General features: G+C 45.4%; 1 protein-coding gene across 7 annotated transcripts in view; it reads left to right on the forward strand.

Moving 5' to 3' along the window:
• The first annotated feature begins 1052 nt into the window (after positions 1-1052).
• The window catches only part of mpdz (multiple PDZ domain crumbs cell polarity complex component), a 29373-nt gene continuing 10269 nt past the window's right edge, over positions 1053-20156 (forward strand). For 3 of the 7 annotated variants that reach the window (XM_088430279.1, XM_088430288.1, XM_088430305.1), the window contains exons 1-27: positions 1053-1197; positions 2826-2904; positions 4523-4689; positions 6539-6658; positions 6902-7041; positions 7152-7302; positions 7615-7737; positions 8197-8388; positions 8448-8568; positions 9108-9196; positions 10662-10863; positions 12166-12243; positions 12353-12435; positions 13161-13307; positions 13380-13550; positions 13945-14094; positions 14169-14378; positions 15246-15404; positions 15487-15621; positions 15751-15978; positions 16045-16150; positions 16713-16911; positions 18218-18259; positions 18461-18556; positions 18636-18716; positions 19038-19215; positions 19279-19389. In XM_088430279.1, the coding sequence (XP_088286405.1) occupies positions 2889-2904; positions 4523-4689; positions 6539-6658; positions 6902-7041; positions 7152-7302; positions 7615-7737; positions 8197-8388; positions 8448-8568; positions 9108-9196; positions 10662-10863; positions 12166-12243; positions 12353-12435; positions 13161-13307; positions 13380-13550; positions 13945-14094; positions 14169-14378; positions 15246-15404; positions 15487-15621; positions 15751-15978; positions 16045-16150; positions 16713-16911; positions 18218-18259; positions 18461-18556; positions 18636-18716; positions 19038-19215; positions 19279-19389 (3495 nt within the window). In that variant the 5' untranslated portion in view covers positions 1053-1197; positions 2826-2888. The remainder of the gene's footprint in view (positions 1198-2825; positions 2905-4522; positions 4690-6538; positions 6659-6901; positions 7042-7151; positions 7303-7614; positions 7738-8196; positions 8389-8447; positions 8569-9107; positions 9197-10661; positions 10864-12165; positions 12244-12352; positions 12436-13160; positions 13308-13379; positions 13551-13944; positions 14095-14168; positions 14379-15245; positions 15405-15486; positions 15622-15750; positions 15979-16044; positions 16151-16712; positions 16912-18217; positions 18260-18460; positions 18557-18635; positions 18717-19037; positions 19216-19278; positions 19390-20156) is intronic. The other 4 variants (XM_088430297.1, XM_088430332.1, XM_088430315.1 and 1 more) reach the window with 3 other exon arrangements.

Genomic DNA, 20156 nt, shown 5'->3' on the forward strand with positions numbered 1-20156 from the left:
GCTAAGTCGTTGCCGCGCGTCACTTTGCTGATATCCAGGCGACTAAGTGAGCCGTTATCCCAGGTGTGCTGCATATTTAAAGGAGCTCTTTACTCATTTAGCTGATTTCAACAGGAAAAAGAGATTATTTACTGGATTATTTATTTGACGTGTTTTTCATGCATGAGTCACGCGTTGAAAAACGCACCCGCTGACGACTGCAGATGCGCTCCAGGCTCGGTAGCGCTACTTGTCGAATGTCACGTGACACTCAAAGGGCATCAAATGATTTAAAGGCAAAATATTCATTTCTTACTGCTAAAAATGGTCAAATAAGCGGAGTAAGCAGAAGTAAAACGTTTATATTTTAGCTATAGTCAGATAACTGAACATTTTTCATGCTCGATTAATACCTTTAAAAACACATTTCCACACTTGATGTTAAACGAAAATTACATGCGATTTGAGCTCTGGAAATAACCAATCGCTGCTCACATTGGGTTCGGACATGTGAAGCTGACCAATCGGCTTCCTGAGTTTATGCGATGTCATTATGTTTGACAGCAAGTGGCAAAATGCGTTTTCAAAGTTATTGACTGTGTGGAAAAGATCAAATCGCATAGACTGTGGTGGCAAAAGTGAGGAAAAACATTCAAAAGACAGGACAAAAATGGGTAAAAGGACAAATCAATACTGGAAAAAACTACAGTATGTAGATTGAGAATCTGTCTGTTTGTTATTGTGGTGGCCAAGATGGAAACTTTAGAATTTAATTAATCCATCGTCGAAAAAATCTTTCAGTAAACGTCACACAACATCAACACTTCTACAGGTGGTAACAATCGATTGTTGTTTTTCTCGAAGGGAAAGCTCCAACGGATTCTCGGCGTGTCCGTCAATTTCAAGAGAACAATGGTTCGGAAGACCAAGCGTTTGAGTTCCTGCTACGATCGCAGAGCGACTCCAACTCGTAAATCAAAGCGCGGGGCGGCAGACTTTGCAGGGAGCAAAGTTCGCCACCAGGGGGCGCGTTAACCCCGGCGTCACAAGCCCTCCGCCCCCGCCGATTCTTCTGTCCTCCTCGTAGCAGAGCGACCGCAGGCGGGATCGGGTTACGCTACGCCCCCTTTGTTTATTAAGCCCGGGCCAGTGCGCCGTTAGCCGCGGGACGAACCCAGCTAGCCTTGGATACCGTCCGCGAGGGAAGCCCCGGCACATGTAAGTAGATATTTAGAGGTTTATCTACAAAATACGCATTTCCCAATGCGGCTCCGGTGACCCCGCGAGAGTTGCGACGCTCTCTAAAACGCGGCGAGTCGACTTTCAAGTTTGATTTGACTCCGGATTGTCTCGGGCAATTTGGCTCGGTTTTGCAACGGAATGAAAGTTTTCAAGCCTGTTGCTTTTCTCGCCTCGCCGCGGATCGGATGAGATTCTGGCCCGAGGGGAGGAGGCGAAGGAGGAGTCGAGAAAAGCGGATTGTCTTCGCTTACTACACAACGTTCGAGACTAGCAAAACGCGCATTTTCGCTCGCGTTAGCGTTTTGGCACATAAACAAGTACGCGGCGGGGCGGCCGTCGTTTCGTGGAAAAAACAAAACAAAATCAAAATAAAACATCAACGCAGTGTTCCGGACTTCAGCCTGTTAGCGAGCTAATAAGTAAACGCTCCTCTATGGATCATTAAGTTGTCATGCCCATATGTCATAATGGTTTGTTTCACAATTTCCCCCCGGAAAACAACAAACAAAACAAACATCCCGCAAAAGCAACATCGACAAAAGTACAACACCGTAAAAACGATTTAGTACATGCAGAAAACGCTGACGTTACGGTGAGTCAGAGGCGTCGCTAGGGGTGGGCCTCACGGGTCGAAAATGCTCGTGAACGCAGAAATAAACTTGCTGAAAATCAACATATCTTATCATAATCACAATGTTAGTGTTCTAAAATAACGTTTACCAAGAAGACACACGAACTCATTCGGTCCCAAAGATGTACTTGTATTTTTCAAGGGTTTGGATAAAAGAGTTTTGGATAATTCCGTATTAAGAATGAAGTAACTGACGAATTCGGTAATAATTTCATTGTTAACTTTAGGTACTTAAAGTACTAAATTAATCAGTTACTTGAATAGAAGCGCTGAGGTGATGGGGGAGGCGGAAAACTAAAGTTTTGTTTTTGAAGTGTAATTGCAGTAAAATGAGTACTGTCATCATTTTTTATTGTTGAGCACTTTGATGCATGTTTTTTTCGACTAACCTGTATAAATGCTGTTAAAATGTCGTTGACAGTTTTTGAAACTTGGGTTACATTGCTTTTTTCCCCCCCTTTGTTAATGTTATGGTTTTTGGCATACTGTATTTATACAATTTTGATGGATAATCTATAGTAACAAATGGGATTAATCTGACCCGCGAGATGATTTCACAAAGTAGATCTGAATTTTTTAATAAATAAAAAACTTGAAATGTTAATACTAGTGTTAATATTTTATGGTTAATAGTGATGTTGTCCCTGTTTTATAACGGACAGTATTCAAAAAAGATGAATTCATTTGAAGTTGTTTTCAAGTCATATCAATATGGACCGTGATTTCAGTTTTGTTGTATACCTGTGTGTCTATTCTATTCTATTCTATTCTATTCTATTCTATTCTATTCTATTCTATTCTATTCTATGCTATGCTATGCTATGCTATGCTATGCTATTCTATTGTACAAATTTTCCCCAGTTTGTTTCACAGACAGGAACGGTCCAGAAACAGAGCGGCGACAAATGGGCCACCCGGAACGGCCGATGCGGCGAGCTCAACTTTGCCGTTAAGCTTCCATTTTGCTTTCCAGGCCTTGACGGAGTGTGAAATTGCTTCTAATGGGGAGAAATCCTGGGCGGCCGGAGCCGTAAAAATGATTGAAACGATGGGTGAGTGGACGCCCTTCTTAACGGAAGCCTAACGCGCTCCGCGGCAAACCGCCATGCTAACCGGCGGGCATCCGTCAAACGTTAACGCCGGCGTGAAACGCGCCGCTTTCCTCGCGCGCCGCCCTTTTGTATACCGGCTCGGGCTCCGCCAATTAACGTGTCTGGAATAAGGTTAGCGCAGAGGGAAAAGGCGCTGACGCCAGCGCGCCGCCAGCGCGCCGCCAGCGCGCCGCCCACGGCCTTTGGGCTCCAGGCGATTTCGGTGATTGCTTGGTTTTTGTCCGCGTGGCGGCCTTTGCCAAGGACCAAAGATTTGTTTAATTTCCTCCTGATGTGCTTGCAACATTTTGCCAAGGGGGTTCAAAACATTGGAAACTTGTTGTTTTTCTCTCTCAGTAAAAAAAAAAAAAAAAAAAAAAATCTCATAAGCGGCCATTTACTGACGGGTGCGCGAAAACCCCCTGAAAACCTTCATTAACTATAGAAAATGCTCTTACTTTATTCTTATGACTACCGCAATTCCCCAAATATAAGACGCCTGTGTGTAACACACACCCTTATTCACATTCATGTTCCGATTAATTAGCTCTTAATTTGAAAAGAAAACCTGGTCGTTTCACGCATTAAAATGCCACAAATTAGGGGTACTCATAACTGCAGAAACCCCTTTAAATAAAAAAAAAAGTGGGGCCTTCATGTACCCCAATTTGAGAACCACTGACCAAAAAACAAAACAAAACATTGAATGTCATTAAAAGGATGGCTTTTTGATGTGCTACAATGTGTATAAGACACACCCCTAATTTTGGGTCAAATTCTGGTATTTTCTCTGCTAGCGTCTATAAGATGCACCAACATTTTGCCAACAATGTAAAAATGATAGCAAAACAGAATATTTGAATAGTTTCTGCATAACTTTGGGGTGCTGAGTCTGAAAATTACATTTTTTTCTTAGAATTTGGTGTAGTGTTTTTTTTGTTATATTCTTGCAAAGGAGTCATTAGGACAGAAATAAGCAATACAGGTTTTTATGTTCCAATTCATTTGCTCTTAATTCGAAAAGGAAACTGAATTCCAGGGTAATTTTGGGGTGCTGAGTCTGAAAAAAAAAGATTGTTTCTTAGAATTCTTGCATAGATTCTTTTTTTCCTTCTTTAGATATCCTTCTATTTGACACTTAATTGGTTAAACATGAATCGGAATGTAATTTGACTATAACCTGAAGTAGTTATTGAACTATTTTTGCATTTATTGACTGCGAATATTGCCTAATTTTCTGCAACATGATTCGAATGTGGAGACACGACCTAGTCATTGGTGTCCACTGCTGTGTCCATTTGACAGCAAAGTCAGTTGCATCCCATTCAAACAAGACACGTCACCAGAAAGGCCAGGATGTCCTCTATTGAGCACTCTAGGACTGAGTTGGGTAGTGAAAAAATATCGCTGAAAAAGACCAATGTCTCAAGGCTGGATTTCCTAAAAGGAGCGGATTTGAGAAGCGCCGTTGTATTATATGTGTGATGATTCACCGTTCAACTTTTTCACGTCACTGTTTCCCGTCTTGTTCTTTTTCTCTCCCGGCCCGTCACTGAAAAATGTGACGGACGGCTCCCAGACACGCAGCGTGCCTTGCAGGCCGTGGAGCGGCTCCAGGCCAAACTGAAGGAGCGGGGGGAGGTGCCCACCGAGGAGAAGCTCCACCTGCTCAAGTCGGTGCTTCAGAGTCCCCTCTTCCACCAGATCCTGGCCTTGCAAAAGTCCGTGCAGCAGCTCAGGGACCAGGTGAGCTCTCCGTTTGGGACCGGTTATTTATCCCCGGGGCCCCCGATCGCGACCGTCGACCTGAGCGGCGGGCGCTTATCTCCCCCGAGCGGCGGCGTCTCGGCCGGCCCGGCCGGACCTTATCGCGGCGAGCAAAGAGCTCTCGGGGGGGCCGGCCGAAAATATGCCAGCAATGCGGCGGGAGGCGAGAGGGCGGCTCGCCTTCCCGGACGGGATCGGCGCAGCGCCGCGCTGTTTAGATTCCTTCAAAGGAACACTTGGAAAGCGGTCCGGCGGGCCCGGGTCGGCCGGCGTCGCTAGGCAACGGCGACAAGAAAAAAAAACGGAGGCCGCCGGTTGTGTGTGAAGTGGGGCGGAAACAATCGCTTAAATGTGCGAGAACCAGACTGGAACTTTAATCCTCTTAGTTAGCCCGGCCGACAAAACGCGTGCTCTTTAGCAGCATGCTACGCTAACGTCCGCCAGGCCCGGGGAGGATTTTTTCACTTATTTAAAACGCGCAATTTCCTGCCAGGAAAAAAAAAAAAAAAAAAAAATCCTGTTATGAGCAATTGGAAATTGCTTTTGTGTATTTTTTTCAATGCTGTACACGCTAACCAACACAAAGCGTTTACAGACAGATAACATTTTTGCAAAGGACTCATCAGGACACAAATAAGCAATATGGTTTTTCATGTTCCAATTAATTTGCTCTTCATTTGAAATGAAACATGCACTCTTCCCGTCAAGGAATTGGATTACATTTACATTACCCACACATACCCTTAAAAAGTAAGTACTCGTACCCCAATTTGAGAACCACTGGCGGTATACATTAGCTTGTTTTGAAAAATGTCGTCTTGAAACACAATAACTAACTTCCTGTTAAATTCCAGGCAGGTTGCTGTTACTTTTTCAGTGTCTCCAGTTCTAGCGTAAATGCCCATCCAATTTCATTTCTATTTATGAAAAAAAATATCTCTCACTATCACAACATTCAGCCGTACAAAATATACCACAATAAAGACGGAGAAACGCAATTTAGCAATAAGTTGTTTCATGTTCCAACTACTTTGCTCTTAATTTGAAAATGTTCGTTTACTTCCTATTTAGCAATAAGTTGTTTCATGTTCCATTTACTTTGCTCTTGATTTGAAAATATTCGTTTACTTCCTAGAACAGCATAAAAAAGTATCACAGTAGACTTGCTGATACCTGCAGGAACCGCGTAAAGATCTCACGTACGCCATCAAGCGCCTTCACGTTGCCCCAGGGGTGCTCGTACCCTCATTGGCGTATCGCTGCTGTATGAACCCTTCAAAGGATAACGAAATCATGTCCTATTCGATGGTACTAACTATATAATAGTTCTATAGTTGTCTGTGCGATTGGTTTGAGCCATAAACACGACCCTCCCTTCGGTGGGGGATAAATATTTTTATGTACAGTGCCGCATTCTTTCAGTTCATCTGTCACGGCGCAGCAGTAATTAAAACCGGGCACATCCAGGCATCCAGATGGCCCGAAACGATAAGAGAAATATTATATTTGGAGCCATTGTGGGAAAAACAGCCATTATCTTCTGAAGGATAGCGAGGCTTTTGATGCGGCAGATCACACGGGATAACGAGCTTCGGGATTCAGAATATTGGACTGGAGGAAAGTGGGACTCATCGAGGAGCCGGATTGAGTGCCGGGGACACTTCCATTCCTCAGCTGCAGTCCAATTGGATATTGTGACCATTGGATGACTCTATCGAGCGCATTTTTCGGGGCGGGGAAAATTCAAGCTTCCGCGTAACCGTGATGACAAACGGATGCCAGTAGGTTGCAGCATTGCAATTTGACTTGGTGCGTTTGTTCCTCACAGGGAGGCGGCGATCGCCTCGCAGAAGCGCAACGCAACGGCAGCCGCGTCGCACCTCCGGAGATCAGCGATGGCAAAATGCCGTGCGATCAGTCGGATCGCGTTATTCAGAGCATGGCGCAGGTACAAGCATCTTTTGATTTGAATGTCTTTCGGAAATCCTTTCAAATAAGCGTCTCGCGGCATTCAAAAATGACTTCCCAAGGTTGCGTGCAAAGTTACCGGAGCATTTGAGCATACTTGTAAATACATTTTCAATGTACTAGTCGGTATATTCAAAGACTTTTCCCAGTCAAAAATATCTACTCCCCATTTGCTTCCACATTCACGAGTTTGAATGCGAGAACATGAACGTGTGCGACGCAGGGACGCTACGTGGCACACGTGGACTTGCAGAAACCAGCGTCGGGCGGTCTGGGATTCAGCGTGGTGGGCCTGAAGAGCGAGAATCGAGGGGAGCTCGGAATTTTCATCCAGGAGATCCAAGCGGGGAGCGTGGCGCACAGGTGTCCTTTCCTATCGTATCTTATCGCCGTGAGCGACATGAAAGACGCGACCCCCGAAGAAGCCGTACCCGCAAAGCTAGCCAATTCAGATTGAATTTGATTGACTTCAGCGACGGCAAGCTGAAGGAAGCCGACCAGATTTTGGCCATCAACGGCCAGCCCCTGGACCAGACGGTGACCCACCAGCAGGCCATAGGCATCCTCCAGAGGGCGTCCGAGAGGGTGCGGCTCACCGTGGCGCGGGGGCCCATACCTCAGCTGGCAAGTGCCGCGCACCGCACTCATTTACCGGATTTTACGCACTGGAAGGCGCGCCTAAAAGCCTTCGATTCTACTAACAGTTTGACTGAAGTTTTGTTGCCATTCGCTTTAGCGCAGCTGCATCTAGTTGATGGATAGCGCAATCCCAGCCACAACTGTAGCTTCTATTCTATGCGCCTTATAATATGGTGCACGCCATGTATGAAATCAGTTTTAAAATGGGCCCTTCTTGTCGTAGTGCGGAAAGTATGCTACTTAGGCTGGCTAACTGTACAAAATGATCACTCACTAATATTTGTTTCTTAAATCTAGTGGCAGCATGTGGAGACTATCGAGCTTGTCAACGACGGCACCGGCCTGGGTTTCGGTATCGTCGGAGGGAAGACAACGGGCGTTATCGTCAAAACCATCCTTCCTGGAGGCATCGCCGACCAGGTGGCCGATTCAAACTTTAACCGCGTTTACTGCGTAATAGCGAGCGCTCTGTGAACTGCATCCGTTTTGCTGTTAAAAAAACACTGTCGCTTGGCAGAATCGCCTCGGTCATTTTTGGAACGGAAAATGCATTTTGTCCAAGCCTCTGATCGTTACGGCGAAGGCATTTCGCATCAAACTGAAAGCGTTGAAAGAGGACACTAGGGAGCTGAAATTTCACGCAGCTGATGACAACATATCACTTAGTTATCACCCTACCAGCAATTTTTAGAAGACACATTGCAAACACGAGAATGTACTTTCATTATAATCAACGTTTATCCTAAAAGCGGCAGTCAGCCTTCTCCTCGAAGACCGTAACGCAATTGTCTTGAACTAACTAGTACCCGAAAGGTTTAAACGAGAGAGTTATCATCAAAACGAACTTTGTATTTTATTTGACCTCTTTCGCGCGTCAAGGACGGCCGCCTAAGAAGCGGCGACCACATCCTCAGAATCGGGGACACCGACCTGTACGGGATGGGCAGCGAGCAGGTGGCGCAGGTCCTGCGGCAGTGCGGCAACCGGGTCAAGCTGGTCATCACTCGGGGCCACGTGGACGAGAACCCCTCCGTCTCGGCGTCCGCGCCCGTGTCGCTCCCGGCGGACGAGGTAGACGCGCATCCGTGTCCTGCCTTTCCCCGCGCTAAATTTGTCCGACCCTTTGCCAGGTCGAGGAAAAGGAAGAAGAAGAAGAAGAAGAAGAAGAAGGCATGTTTGACGTGAACCTCATCAAGAACACACAGGGGCTGGGGATCACAATTGCCGGTTATGTCGGGGATAAAAACTCAGGTGAGCGACATCGACGATGAAAAACGATTAATCTCCCCGCCATCTATTAAGGGCGTTTTTCATTACCGACAGCGTTGTCTGTAGCTAGCACAGCCTCCGGAGTGCCACCCCCCATGTAATGTAAAGAAATGATAACTAGACCTAAACATACTGCCTGTAGTTAAGAACACATTCATTTGCAAGTTTTTGAAAATAATAGTCATTGAATTGATTCCCTTTTAATGACAAACACTCTAAATCTTACACATTGTCCCTTTAAAGAAAGGTCAAAATGCGTCTTTAAGATTGAATGAATTACTGTAAATAGCTCAAGTAAGGACAGGCAATCTTCCACTGGTTACTGTAAGCATCGTAAAGCACGGATTTTGGATTAAATGATCCATTGAACGTTTGGTCGGTGCCACAACCTGGATTTTTTTATGACTCCTTTTTCAATCAAAACTCTGAATTTTTAGAGGCATTTATCAGCAGAAGTTTAAATATACCTAAAGCATGTGGGTGAGTAAAATCTATTGCGTCTTTCCTTTTCTTTTCCTCAGAGCCCTCCGGTATTTTCGTCAAGAGCATAACAAAAGACAGCGCCGTGGATCAAGACGGTCGTATTCACGTGGGGGACCAGATAGTGGCCGTAAGTAGCTCGCCGAGCAACAAAATCCTCTCGGAATCTCTGTTTATTGTTATTTTTCCCAAATAATGATTGGCCTCAAGGGGGGGGCACCGCATGGGCAGAAAAAAAACAAATCACTTGTTTTGTTTTGTTTATCCCTGTGAGCCCGAGTGGCCCCAGACCACATTTTCACAGAGTGACGGGAAATTGCATGTCCGTTAGAACAGTACGCGCGCAAAAAAGGTATGCAGCGACGTGCCTGAAATGAAACAGGAAGTCATTTTTTTTTTGAAGGGATGATACATTCTGCCAGCATACCTTCAAGGTATCTCCAGGAACTATTAGGCGTGCTTAAGATTTTGACTGGTTTTCTGCAGGTCTCAGCAAATCAAATTTAATACCGCGACAGGAACGGCACATATTGCTTTTCAAATTAAGAGTGCCGAGTATTGATTGGAACATGGCGCATTGTATCTTGAGACAACGTTGTGAAATCTTGTACGCTGGTATTTTGTTACATTTTATTTGGATGCGGTATGTCATCAATAACGCACCGTTTTTTTTGGACTCTTAAGCCGCAAATTTTTTCTCGTGATTTGAGCCTTGCGGCTTCTAGTCCAGTGCGGATTTTTTTGTTTGCTAGCCACCGGGAGACAATCCACCGGTAAAGAAATAACTATGAAATAGAACTGTAAAAATGTGATTCAATGGCGGCGCTCAAAAAGACTTGAAAAAATAGGATTGAAAATAGAAAAAAATAGAAAAAGAATAAGCAATAAGTATTGATTTTGAGTGTGACCTGCTATTTAACTCTTTTTTTTTTTTCCTTCTATATTCCATCTTTCTGTATAAATATCTGATGTCACGACCTGCGGCTTATATGTCGACGCGGCTTATAGTTTTAAAAAAAATAGTAATTTTTCAGCGGATGAGCCAGAAATAGTACAGATGATTTGACCCCATCTATCTTCTGGAGCTGAATATTCCGTGGTATAAAATGCTCTGACATTTATCTCTACAAATGTATTTCCAAAGTTGAATCAATCATTTTTCAAATATAAATCTGGTAAGTAATTCACCTTTTGAGGGTGCTTTAGTCATGGAGGGCATGTGCGCGGACCCCCCCGGCTAATTTATATCATTATTATTAACAGTATAGGCCATGCTGGTAATGTTTTATGTGAGCTATCAACAGGGAGCAATTAATCCATCCAGTCTGTGGATTTGCATAATTTTGAGGAATTAACAATTAATGGCACATTTTTCCTGCGAATATAAAAAATTAAACACAATGAGCCATCCCGTTCTTAATGAGCATACATTAAAAATGAGCCCCGACTGGATGTAACTACTTCATTTGTTTGCTTTTTTTTCTACTGTTGAACTTCTCCTTGTTTTACTTGTTAATTAATTGAGTGAATTATAGCAATTTAGAATGTTTTTTTGGGCCACTCACAAATTTTATGCGCGAATCCCGCCTCTGCAGGTGGACGGCGCAGACATCCAGGGATACACCAACCAACAGGCGGTGGAAATCCTCCGGCACACGGGCCAGGCCGTCCACCTGAAGCTGATCCGCCGAGGATTCCGACCTGACGAGATCCCGCCCGCCGTGGCCCCCGTCGTCACCTTCCTGCCCCCGTCCGCCGCTGTCCTGAAGGAGCCGGACACGGGGGGACAAGCGCAAGGTAAATAAAGGCAGTTCATGCAAAGAATTGATTTTTCTTTCTTTTCCTATCAGCTAGCTTCCATAAGCATATTCAGAGTTTGGCATTTGTGGTTTTGTCCGACAAAACTGTGATTGCTCTAGTGTCAAATAGTGTCAAGGACTTCTCTTGAAGTCAGTTGAGGAGTTTCATTGAGACATAAGTACTGCTTTGCTGCCACCTTCTGGCAACTATCGTCAATTTTGTATGCAGTAGAGCCAGTACAAAACCCTCAATGCTAACATTAGCGTTAACGCTAGCAAGTAACTAACTAAAGAGTCGGGGCGTCCTGGTGGGTTTGCTATACCTTATGGTATATACATTTAGGAGTGGTGCCGCTCCTGAATCTTAGCCACGTCACATCTTATGTTGCGAAGGCCAAATTAAAAATAAAAAGCACCAAAAAACGCATGGACGTTAACTCATTCAATGCCAGGGACTTATTTTCATGTTTTTTTAGGAGTCCAGACATTCAATCCCAGATACTTGAGTATCAATTTCATATTTGAAGTATCTGGAAGTTAATGTGGCATTTTTGGCATTTAATGAGTTAATGCAATAGCTGTAGTAAGTTTTTATTTTGAAGTTAGCCTTAGCAAGGGTGGTGACTGAGTTTCCTCAAGGCTCTATTTTTACCGTTGCCGTATCGCTTAGCAACTAAAATCAACAAACCACCGTTGAAAAAAAGTCATATTCGATCGTTGATTAAGGACGCTAAGAAACTGCTAGTCATTGACGTTGTCATTGTACGCTAAGGCAAAAATCTTCAGCGGTAGCGCAAGTGGTGCATTCAAAAGCTGTCGGGTGTTTGAAACTAAAAGCTGACATAGATCTAGAAGAACGATGGGGTGAAATTACTTGAATATTTAATAGGTGGTCCAATTAGTCACTTACAGTATGTTTACAATCCAAATCTAATGAAATAAGTGGAGGCCCCGGTCTTCAATTCAAGCGGTCGTTGTTGGGTCAAACTATAAAACGCTCTTCCACTCCGTAGCAGAAAGTGCTCTTAAGCTGCGCATCGAGCGAAATAGCTTAACTCGCCCACATTTCACACTGATAAAAAAAAAACAACAACAACAACATTTGTGAGCATCATAATTTCACTGTTTAATACTTTTGGCGGTACTACTGTTGGTGTTGCTTTTTCTCAAACATCGTAAAAAAGAAGTATCCAAGGGTTATTACACAGCGCTTCCGTTAAGGTGGTACTTTCAAGTGCAATAATTATACTCCTAAGCATTAGATCTAATCTCCCTTTTCGATTGTTTCTTGTGTGCTTAGATGAAAAACGGCCGCAGACAATGGAAGAAGCGCCCGCTGTCACGCCGCTTGTAGATCAGCCGACAAAAGACAAAGACGGTAGGGGGCCGTCGCACAATCAAACACCCGAGCGGCGCCATTACAAGCGCTCCAACGGTGAGTGTTTGTTTGGGCTTGGGTGGCATCGTTAACGCTTTTCTCACTAAAGGGCCGACGACTCTGACGGCCTTCGAGGAAGAGGAACTCCTGAAAAAGTGGCAAGAGATCCTGGGTCCAAATAATGAAGTTGTTGTAAGTAGTCGCAAAAAAAAGTAAACTGGCTTTTTTTGTTGTCTTGCAACACACACACACACACACACACACACACACGTGTATGTATATATATATATATATATATATATATATATATATATATATATATATATATATATATATATTTGTCTGAAGAAGGGTTTAAAATGGCTTGTAATATAATTGAATACCTTAAGTAATCAGTGACTTCAGATACTAAAAGTACTAAAATTAATTGATTACTTTAGTCACAAAAATAACAATGTACTTCTGATACATAAGTAATCAATTACTTTAGGTACCAACATTCTACAGTGTTCAATTTTAGGTAATAAGTACAAAAGTAATACATTTCTTTGGGTACTGATGCGTTCAAGTTGTAATATGCTTTGGTTTTTGAATCCCCAAGGTAATGGATTACTTTAATACTTTTTTGCAACTAAAGTACTAAAGTATCTAAATAATTGATTACTTTAATACTTAATTTATTTAATACCAGACATTTTTAGACACTGTTTCAGCCAAACGCGTGATTTTTTTTTTTTTTAAAGATATAATTACCTGGTATTGAATGTCTGAACGCCTTAAAAGTTCTGCCCCACTACTTGAGGACTGCACTAACCATAACGAAAACACCAACAAAACCAACCGGGTCAATGATTTTTTTTTTCAAGCAATTATTTAGTGTGAAAAGTGAATGGAATATGGAATAATGTCTTGGACAGGTGGCTCAGGTGGAAAAATTCAGTGAGAGCAGCGGCCTGGGTATCAGCCTGGAAGCCAATGGTGGCCATCACTACATTCGTTCCGTGTTGCCCGAAGGACCCGTCGGCCGCTGCGCCAAACTATTCAGCGGGGATGAGCTAGTAGAGGTACGGGGCTTGGGTTCCCGGTTTCATACCGGAACAATTCTCCAGCTTAATCCCCCTTTGTTATCCCATCAGGTCAACGGTATATCCCTGATCGGTGAGACCCACAAGGAAGTGGTTCGGATCTTGAAGGAGCTGCCCCTCTGGGTGCACATGACGTGTTGCAGACCCGCCCCCCACCAGCAGGAAAACGTTGAGCCTCCAAAACCACAAGTAGAAGTTTCCACTGACAGACTGCAATTAAAGGTACCTCATTTTTCCATTTTTCTATGACTATGTTTATCTCAACAATGGGGGTAAACGTTCAACGTCTACAGCCGTCACCGGCAGTCAATAACCCCAAATCATTCCAATTGACGTTTTCTTTCATGAACGTAAGCGTAAATGATAATGGTGAAGAATGTCCTCGTTTCTCTCGACAATGTCATGTCATTAGGTTAGCCTGAGCTGTCAGTCGCTCCACGGCTTCTCAAGCCTAACGGATTAAGGTTTCACAACAAGGCAGCGCGACTCCCGTTACACAATTCAGCGGCAGTCGCCAACAATGCCGGCCGGAAACAGAACACTTGCGATATCCTGTCGTCAAAAGCCGAGTATCCCGAACAAGAGCTTGAGGGGCTACCTTTTTCCCTCCCGGCAGAAACAGATGGACCCGAGTGGCGCGGAAGCGGCGAATGATTTGACGCCGGAGCCGACCGCGGCGCCTTTGGCCATGTGGGAGCTGGAGATCCAAAATATTGATCTGGAGAAAGGGCCGGGAGGATTGGGATTCAGTATTCTGGACTACCAGGTAGCGGGACAAAGGCCTCCAGAGCTTCGTTTTCTTTGTTTGCGGTGACGTTAATTGTCGTGGCTTGACCGCAGGATCCGCTAGACCCGGCCAAGACGGTCATCGTTATCCGTTCCCTGGTCCCCGACGGCGTGGCGGAGCAGGACGGGCGACTATTGCCGGGTGACCGCCTGATGTTCGTCAACGACATCAACCTGGAGAGCGCCAGCCTGGAAGATGCTGTCCAAGCTCTCAAGGGGGCCCAGCTGGGCACGGTGCACATTGGGGTGGCCAAACCCCTTCCCGTAAGTCTTTACGATCATACTTGGTCTACTGTCATAGTTTGTGGTAAAGGTGCGTTTCAAACAACAGTTCTACCTCGAAAATTTGGAATTGATACAAACGTCTTTTTTTACCAAAAATTCAGGTTGTGAAATGTTTCTTCGGAAAAACGTTCACTCTTGTTACAAAGGAAAATTCAGGATACGAAAGGCGGACATTATTGGTGTATAATAATGAGACACCAGAAACCAGCGCTCGCTCCGACAAGGCTAATATAGAAAAATTCAATTATGAAACGACTTAAGTAGAGATACCATGTGCGTGGAAATCATTTCAAATGTACCTTTACCACAGTGGCTATTTTAGGATTATTTTGGCCAATTATGCGAACCTAAGTTGTGTATGGCATGGGATGGGGCTAAACGATCGATCAAAATGTGTTGTCACCATCTGGGTGAAATTTCAGCTCCCTGGCGTCCTCTTTCAAAGCTTTCCCTTTGATGTGAAATGCCATTGATGTAAAGATCAAAAGATTGGACGAAAATCTGCAAAGGTTAAGAAAAGAAAAAAAAAAAACCTTGCGATTCAGTCTTGTGCGGTCCCGGAGCAGACGACGGAACGCTCAAAAACGGCAATCAAACAGAAAAGTCGGACGACAAAGCCTCCGAGGTCACAAGCGGGCGCCAGGTTACGAGAATCCGTTCGTCCCCATTGGCGGCTTTCATTTTGTCTCGTATCGCCTTGGGATTACCAGTGCGGAGGTGAGACGGATTAGCGGCCTCTGCGGGACTTGAAACGCGCGTCGGCGGCGTCGCCGTTCAAAATTGAGCCTAACAATCGTAATCCCGGAACGCTCGGAGACACTGAAAGAATCTCTCCACTTTTCCCAGGGGATAAGCGGGGATTCCTACTCACCGCAGCTTTACGGTGGGCAGGAAGTCACGTCGCCGTCCGCCCGCCGTTCATTCCGCTTCGCTGCTAGTTTATTCCAAGACCCGGACGAAGACCGACTTCCCGGCGGGGTTCTTTTCCGGGCGGAGCCGGCATTGGTTAGTTAGTTTTCCAGCGACAAAAGGGGACAACGCATTTTGGATTTTTAGGGTTAAATGTACCTTTTTTTTTTCCTGCTAGGTGGACACCACCGAAGTGGACGAAAAGATCCTGGGGCGTACTCACTACAGCGAAGAGGACACTTATCAGGCGTCGATGATCGCGTTCCACGGAAGCAGCTCCGACTTGGACTTTCTGCACGTGTCCGCACATGAGGTGAGCATATACACTTGCATTGTGCCACGCCCATCCCCTGCCTATTATTTAAAATGTTAAAAGTTATAAAAAAAAAAGAATATATCAATAAAATAGGCCCCTTGACAAAGTTAACCGTGATCAACGCAGACTTCAGTTTACCCCGACTTGGGATCGACATCGGTGACCGCCCCACTCGGGGGTTCTGTTGAGGACCTGGCCGCCGCCGAGAAAACAACAAAGGCCCCCGACTCGGGCTACGGTCCCTTTAACGAGCTACAGATGACACCTGAAGTCCCGCCCCAACCGGCGCAATCCCAGCAGTATCACGGAGAAGAGCCGATCGGCACTTTTGCGGAACAGCCCATCTCCGCTGAGGTAACTTGATATGGAACGTTCTTAGGCGAAGAACAGTTAGGCGAAGGGCCATTCTTTTCTACCCAGGAGGACGAGGAGGAGGTCGGAAGAGCGGACGCCGGCGGCCGCTCGCCGATCCCGGGCAGTAGTTACGAACGGACCATCACGGTTGTCAAGGGCAACTCCAGTCTTGGTTTGTGTCTTCGAATTCAAATAAATTAAAATGTCTGGAAAGCCCCCCCCCCCAAAAAAAAAAAAAAAACAAAACAGAACAATGCTTCTCCACTAATACTTGCCTTAGCACAACCAACGCTTTTGAGGAAAATCAGAAAATTGCACAGAAGCCTCAGCAAGAAACTCAACTTGCCGTATTAACTCTGGGTATTTCCTCAAACAATACACACCTCAGTTATTGGAAACAAAGAAGGGCCTCTCCCAAAACTTAAGGTGGAAATAAATAACTGTATTTCCGCAAATAATATACGGCTTAATGTCGAGACAAACTAGATAGCATGTCTCCTGTAATTCATGTTTTAATGCTTCAGTCGCATAAAAGATGGATTACGTAACGCTGTGTATTTCCTTAAATAATACACAGCTCATTAAAGTGAGCACCGCCCCTTTAATAAATGGAGTAGCTCCCAAATTCCCAAATTCCCAAAGAGACAGCAAATCCGGAAAAGTCCGAGCGAAATGCGCAAAGGCACTCTTGCGAACGGACGGCGAACACGATGGCGTTTCCCCGGCTGTGGCAGGGATGACGGTGAGCGCCGCAAAAGACGGTCTGGGGATGCTGATCCGAAGCATCGTCGACGGCGGATCCGTCGGTCGGGACGGCCGCCTGGGCGCGGGCGACCTCATCCTGGCCGTTAACGGCGAGCCCACCGCCAAGCTGACCAACGCTCAGGCGCGCGCCATGCTTCGCAGGCACTCTCTTGCCGGACCCGACATGGGGTAAGACCCGCTACGGGGCGCACACCAGAGTAGCTTTTTACCTACTGCCTGATATCTTCAACGTCCCCCGCAATCGGAAAAATCAGCTATATGGAGAGACCGTTTTTCTTCCGCCCATGCTACCCCTCCCACCCACACATTTTCAACAAACTTACCGTATTTTGGGGAAATTTCAGGCACCTTTTAAATCCTCTAATTTCCCCCAAACAGTACACCTCATAGTTAGTCGTGCCTTATGTATGGATGTCGGATTTTCCGTTAGCGTTCAATTATTTTCATGGTAACTGGATGGTAGCGGTTCTCAAAGACTATGCAAGGACGGTCTGAATTAGATTTTCAATTGTACAATAAAATCGTGAAGAGATGACTCCATATATTTAGCTCTTTTCTGCAAGCCTGCGACCACTGTGGGGATAAGCGGATCTAGAAAATGGATGGATGGATGGATATCTTAAACACAATGAATTCCTTTCAATAGACATTTTGAAGGTTCGGTTAACAAACAATCAGTTTTAGCTTAGGCATGCCACATGTCAAACAGGTGAGCTGCGATTGGTCATTCCTTTACGTGATGTCATTTTCAGTGGACAACCAGTGGCAAAATGTGTTTTTAGAGGAATTCATTGTACGTGACAGTTAAAGTAGTCATCACGTTAATTTTAGACAAAATAATAACGGCTGATGATGTTTGAATAAGTGCACTTTCCCTTTAAGCGTATTTCAGTTGTATTTAACTTAAATTTGTCCTGAATCTTTTTCAACTGCTTTCATGTGTTTATTTGGGTAAGATACAGGTTTTATTTTACCTATACATGCAATTCAATTTATATTTGACTACATTTTTTACCAATATTTCCTTTAATACCATGCAGTAATTTATATTAACTCACTCAATCCCAAGGACGTATTTATAAATACATCAATCCCAGGTACAGATTTTTTTTTTTTTTCAAATTGGGGTAAAAGGTTTTCCATCCAAAAAATAAATAAACTAATGAATAAATCAGTAGCTGAGATTGAACGTCTAAGACGATGAAAAGATACGCAAACACACGTTGGGATTGAATGAGATCACTATAAGTAGCCACCCCCCCCCCCCAAAAACAAACAAACAAAACAAAAACAATAAACAAGAACTATATGGGCTGTGCACGGCGTTCTGGCGGCGGGAAGCGGCGCAATGCTTTTCGGGCATGAAGATGTTTGTTTAATCTAAGAAAAAAAGCAGCGAGTGAATGCATGCTTGGCCGACTAAACAAAGGCACACTTGTGTTCGGTGCCTAAACGCCAACTCTTCACCTTTTAGATCTGCTTGCTCACCCGAGGATGATCTATGCCCATTTTATGTGTGAGTATGACTAACCGTCCGGTATTGCCTCTACCGCCCTGATCTTTTTTTCTCTCTCTCTCCGTTCGTCCATCTTCTCGTCTGCATGCAGTCGTCACTCAGTAACACTAACGACTTGTGAATAACCCAGCCGGCCCGCCTTGTGCTATCCCTGGCGAGGTAGACGCCGCAAAGTTTCAAATTGTTTTTTTTTTTCTCCAGCATCACGTACGTCCCGGCAGAATATCTGGAGGAGTACAGGAGCGGCTTGGAGCGAAGTGACAAAGATGACGTCTTCCCCGAAGCCCCGCCTCTAAAGTATGAGGCCGGGTCTCGTCCGGAATAATCCGGCGGTGCTTTATGGCTTTTTTTTTAAAGTGTTTCCGTCGCCGTGTAGGAACGCTCCCAACCTTCCCGAGCGAGAGGATGGCGAGGGGGAGGAGAGTGTGTCTTATAGCAACTGGAACCAACCGCGACTGTGAGTGCACGTTCAAGGTTTCAGTTTATGGAACAGCTGTGAAATACAACTGAAAAGATGTGACTCAATGGCTGTGCTCCAAAAGAGTTTAAAAAGTATAAATGTATACATTGAATAGAAGTATAGAAGTTTGTGACGTGGAAATTTTACATATATCCGTGTTTATATGCGTATTTCATCGGTCAGATGTGACGAGACCGGGTACATACAGTATTGCCTGCTTGTAGATCTGAAAGATCTGCATTGTTCAAAACGTGGGGAAAAAGTAGCGGCTCATCATCTGGAATTTCCACGTTCTGACTTTGGTACCTCCGCCTTCAGAGTGGAGCTGTTCAGACAAGCCGGCAAGTCCCTGGGCATCAGCATCGTCGGCGGCCGCGGGATGGGCAGCCGGCTGAACAACGGCGAAGTGATGAGGGGTATTTTCATCAAGCACATCCTGGAGGACAGTCCCGCCGGACACGACGGCACCTTGAAGACCGGGGACAGGATCGTGGAGGTAAAGGGCAAACGGGCGGGCCTCCTTCAAGGCGGGATGGTGAGAGCGAGCCTGGGCCGGCAGGTGGACGGCGCGGACCTAAGGGACGCCAGCCACGAGGAGGCGGTGGAGGCCATACGCAAGGCGGGCAATCCCGTGACCTTCCTGGTCCAGAGTATCATCCAGAAACCCAGGGTAGGTCTCGCCATACGTTCAAACCCCACTAGCGGACTTTGTGTCACGTTTCGATATCGACTTTGTTTGACAATAAGGATTTTTGCGTGGCCGCTGCTTCCGAAAGCTTTTCAAATCTCACGATTGCGCTGGAATCTATTCCTCGGTATCATTTCTGGCTGATGGTGGCCCCGCCCCCTTTCACGGGATGCGTTGATGAAGGCATCAGACCGATTGTTCCTTTTTGGGCCAAGCGTGTCGGTAATTACGGCGATGTGCGAAGATGGTGTTTGGAGAAGGGCGCTGGGCTTCCAAAAGCAAGAGGGGAGGCGGTGCCAGATAAGGGAAGCGCAAGCGTGATTGATGGCTGCTGCAATAGAAACCGGGGGGAGAGAGAATAGAAGAGAGACTGATTACCTGGCGCCGGCATCGTGACTCGCGTGCCAAGCAGATGTGAGTGTCTCCTGATGGAGATAAACAGTGCGGTGTGTGCGTGCGTATTGGAAGTGTCTGTTGACTCCGGCTGGGTAAGAGGAGCTGGCTTTCACAATGCCCACGGACTACAGATATGCCAAGTCGGAGGGCAGCCATCTTATGTTGCCGCTATTCGTGAGAATGTCTTTTATTTATCGATCGCGAAAGCCTCTCGAGGAAGACACTTGACCGTTCGCGTCAATCGTCGCAACGCCGATGGTGAGGTTTCGCTGCGGCGTATTCGGCCCGGATCGGTTTCGCTGCGGCGTATTCGGTCCGGATCGGTTTCGCTGCGGCGTATTCGGTCCGGATCG

This window comes from Hippichthys cyanospilos, chromosome 1 (genome assembly GCF_059441005.1).
Source record: "Hippichthys cyanospilos isolate Australia breed blue-spotted pipefish chromosome 1, RoL_Hcya_1.0, whole genome shotgun sequence".
Classification (NCBI taxonomy): domain Eukaryota; kingdom Metazoa; phylum Chordata; class Actinopteri; order Syngnathiformes; family Syngnathidae; genus Hippichthys; species Hippichthys cyanospilos.